This window comes from Oncorhynchus gorbuscha, linkage group LG10 (assembly GCF_021184085.1).
Source record: "Oncorhynchus gorbuscha isolate QuinsamMale2020 ecotype Even-year linkage group LG10, OgorEven_v1.0, whole genome shotgun sequence".
Classification (NCBI taxonomy): Eukaryota; Metazoa; Chordata; class Actinopteri; order Salmoniformes; family Salmonidae; genus Oncorhynchus; species Oncorhynchus gorbuscha.
Window position 1 is genome coordinate 58,959,891 of NC_060182.1, and position 3,819 is coordinate 58,963,709.

Below are 3,819 nucleotides of genomic sequence, written 5' to 3' on the forward strand. Positions count from 1 at the left end.
ATGGATTAATATTATACTTCTAAACATTGTTTAAAAAAATATTATTATTATAAAATCAACAAAATGTACATTGCTCATCATAGTGTAAATTATTAGAGCATTATTAGAGCAAATTATCCTAAAAACAGGTAAACTAATGAGATTTTTAAATGTATTTATTAAACAGCTGCATGCGATTAACAAGGCCTGAAATGTGTGATTATGTTGTTGCCATTTAGCCTAATAACTTTGAATTACTCTAAAGGCTACTGAGGTCCACACGCCACTGACGGTAGGTACAATGTATCCAGTCCGCGCGCTGCAACAGTGTCCAAGCGCCACCTTCAGTGTATCCAATTTAGGCGAAAAAAGAAACAACTGTAAACTGATACATTTTCTAGGCGCGTGAGTCGGATACATTATTACTGGGCTACTGTGCGTATCTCCAACTCTTTCCATGCTGACAATCTGACTGCATTTCTTTCGGCACGACTAAAATCATAAATGGAGAGAGTTTTACAATTTGCGCTCCTCATTGGTTGTTCATGTTCCGGGCACTGTGAGTTAAGTGTATGTTTAATATGCATGTCTCGCGCAGCATGGGTCCAGACACCCGTACAACACTACCTACCTCCAAATCCCACCTCCAATGGGAGCTAGGGAGGGCGGTCTAAAGGGTTAAGGGACTGTATGGACTCTGTTGGGCGGAGTGGAGGGGACGTGATTGGACACTTATCAATGACGTAATGGACATGAAAAACCCAATAACTAGTTAAGAAGGCAGTTTGTAAATCTGGAAAAGAGAACCGAGTTTGAGACATAGAGGACGTGGACGCGTTGGTGAAGCTAATACAAAGACTTGGCAGTGGGCTGTTAGATACGGCAACGTCTGGGGGAAGATAACTTTAAAAAGAGACCATGGTGCAGCACACCGACAACAGCGAGACGGAGGGTAGCATGTCCAGGGAGGCTACAGATTCAGAGGAGAGCGAATTTATGGCTTGCAGCCCCGTGCCGATAAACCCAGACTGGTGCAAGACAGCAACCGGTCATATAAAGAGACCTATGAATGCATTTATGGTTTGGTCTAAAATTGAAAGGAGAAAGATCATGGAGCAGTCTCCGGACATGCATAACGCAGAGATTTCCAAAAGGCTGGGAAAGCGATGGAAGATGCTAAAGGACAGTGAAAAGATTCCCTTCATCAGGGAAGCAGAGAGACTCAGGTTAAAACACATGGCTGATTATCCCGATTACAAGTATAGACCCAAGAAAAAGCCAAAGCTCGACAGTTCAAAACCATCAGCACCATTTCCAGAGAAATCCAGCAGCAAAATGGCAAAGACTCCCGGTAAGAAATGCTCAAAAATAAAGGCTAAGACCCAATCTAAATCGTCTCACAGCTACGGAGATGACCGTGTGTTCCCCAAAATTACAAAAACGGTTAAAACTGAACTCACAGATGATGATGACGCCGATGAATACGAGGAGGCCTATGGTATGCGGATTAAACAGGAGGACGAGGAGCAGATGAGGCTGTATAATGTAGCAAAAGTTCCCGCGAGTCCAACTTTGAGCTCCTCGGCTGAGTCCGAGGGGACCAGCATGTACGAAGAAGTACGGAATGCGGCACCGAACAGACTGTTTTACAATTTCAAAAACATTACCAAGCAGAGCACAATGTACCCTGCTTCCGTCTCACCAGCATCTTCTAGGTCAGTTTCCACATCTTCCAGTTCCAGCGAGGACGCGGACGACTTGCTTTTTGACTTCAGTTTAAATTTCGCCCCCAGCGCTCACGGACAGGAGCTGGGAAACACGAATTCAGGAAATCTTTCCCTCTCTCTTGTGGATAAAGATTTGGACTCTTTCAGCGAGGGCAGTCTGGGCTCTCACTTTGAATTTCCAGACTATTGCACACCAGAGCTCAGTGAAATGATAGCAGGGGACTGGTTGGAGGCGAACTTTTCTGACTTGGTGTTCACATACTAAATGTAAAGTATCCGAGTAGTAACAGAGAATGATAAATGAAATGATGTCCTGTTCAAGTTGTTCCTATAGCCCTGCCTCCTCTGTGGTTTCTAGGGGTCCGGGGGAGGAGACGAGGTGAGGTTTGAGGAATTAGATGCTTATGAAGCTGGTAGCCTACTGTAGCAAAAAAAAAAGTCTGCAGACGTTTTTCTGGCAGCATGACAGGGTTTTATGGATTTTTCTGTAGGTCTACAATTACTATTAAACTAAAACGGACCGCAAAGGGAAACATCTGTGAACTTCTATGCATCTTATCCTCTTAAAACTGCAGGGAGCTGAACACGTAGGACTGTGGACTGACCTAAAGAAAATCTGTGAACTGACGTCGTTCAGGATGTTACTTTTGCAACGGTTTTATGTCATTTCTATATGCCGCAAACGTTTTTTTTTGTGTTTTTTTTGTAACTGATTCCGTTTACCTCCTGATTTGAAATTAAGCAGCCTAAACCTCTTCAGAATACAGGTGTGGAGGAAACATTTTGATACATAACAGACCTCATCTTTTTAAAAGAAAAGTAAGATATTTTCAGGCATATTTTTGTACAGTTAAAAGGGAATGTTCTTACTGTGCTTTCAGTGAGTTTCAGGCACTTCTTCCCTTTATCATTTGTTTTTCGCATGCAAGGAAGTCCTGGTTTTAAGGATTAAGTTAAATTAAAACTTGCATCAAAATGCCTTGTGGATTTTAAGGTTTTGTACAGTTGTAGAGCAGATTTGTTCAGTATTTGTAGACGATACAATGGCATCACGGGGACAACATACCTCAGTGCTGGGACTAGTTTCAAGATTGTATATGTACTGTAATATAGTAAAGTTAGGAGTTTATGTATATCATACTCGTGATATGTGGATGGGTCCCAAATCGCAGGTGTGAAACTGGATTTTGGTATTTTTTATGGCACATACTGTTTTTCCCCCTCATTGTTTGTGCAATATATACTCTTAAAATACAGACCATCTGCATTTTTGTAGCAAGTGATGGAAAAACAGCCTTGTGCACTGTCAACATCATTATCTGTCATGATGCGGAAGTCTGCCTTGACAGAAAATGAATAAATCAGCTGGAACTGATACAAAATGACTTAATATGGCCATGTGGTGTGATACATTTAAAAGACAAAACAAAGATACCAATTAGAATTTTATTTGACCCACTAGTTTACATATTGGGCATATCCAAAACAAATCTCAACCAAGCTGTAAAACCCCAAACTTCTGGAAGGAAAAAAAATAGAAGTACTGCAAGTGGCATACTTTTATGTGGGTGGTCTGGCAAAAGTCAAACGAGCAAAGCAAAAAAAAGAACATTCCATAGTCCTGTTTCATGAAATGAAACTTTTTTTATTTGAAACTGAAGACTGCCTTCTTTTCTTAAACATTAACCATAAACCTGTATTTATGTTTCTTGCACTTCAGAAAGATATTGTTTATTTTTTATGTGGGTCTTACATATGAAGTCTGTTTGAATACAATGTTTGGAACATGACCTAATTATATGCCGGGAAAATGTTAAAAGGTTCATGGCAGTGGTTATTTCACGTTCCAAGTGTGAATCTCTCTTTGACTCATCTTTTAATAAACAAGTACATACCACCATCAACTGTCCTTTCAGTTTGTGAATAATGCATTATGTAACACGTGCTACTTTGTTGATCGTGAGATGGTGTCATGACAGAAAATGTTAGATGCGTATTTTTGTCAGAACAGACCGCTTCGTTGCCATAGAACACATATAAAAATGATATTGCATGGGAACAACAACAATATTGCTTAGTATATACATATTGCATAGGAATAGTAAATGATGAG

At 40.4% G+C, this 3,819-nt stretch overlaps 1 protein-coding gene across 1 annotated transcript; it reads left to right on the forward strand.

Moving 5' to 3' along the window:
• Positions 1 to 753: 753 nt before the first annotated feature.
• sox11a (SRY-box transcription factor 11a) lies at positions 754 to 3,606 on the forward strand. The gene has a single exon (XM_046366488.1). The coding sequence runs from the start codon at positions 898 to 900 to the stop codon at positions 1,969 to 1,971; it is 1,074 nt and encodes a 357-aa protein (XP_046222444.1). The 5' UTR covers positions 754 to 897; the 3' UTR covers positions 1,972 to 3,606.
• Positions 3,607 to 3,819: the final 213 nt, after the last annotated feature.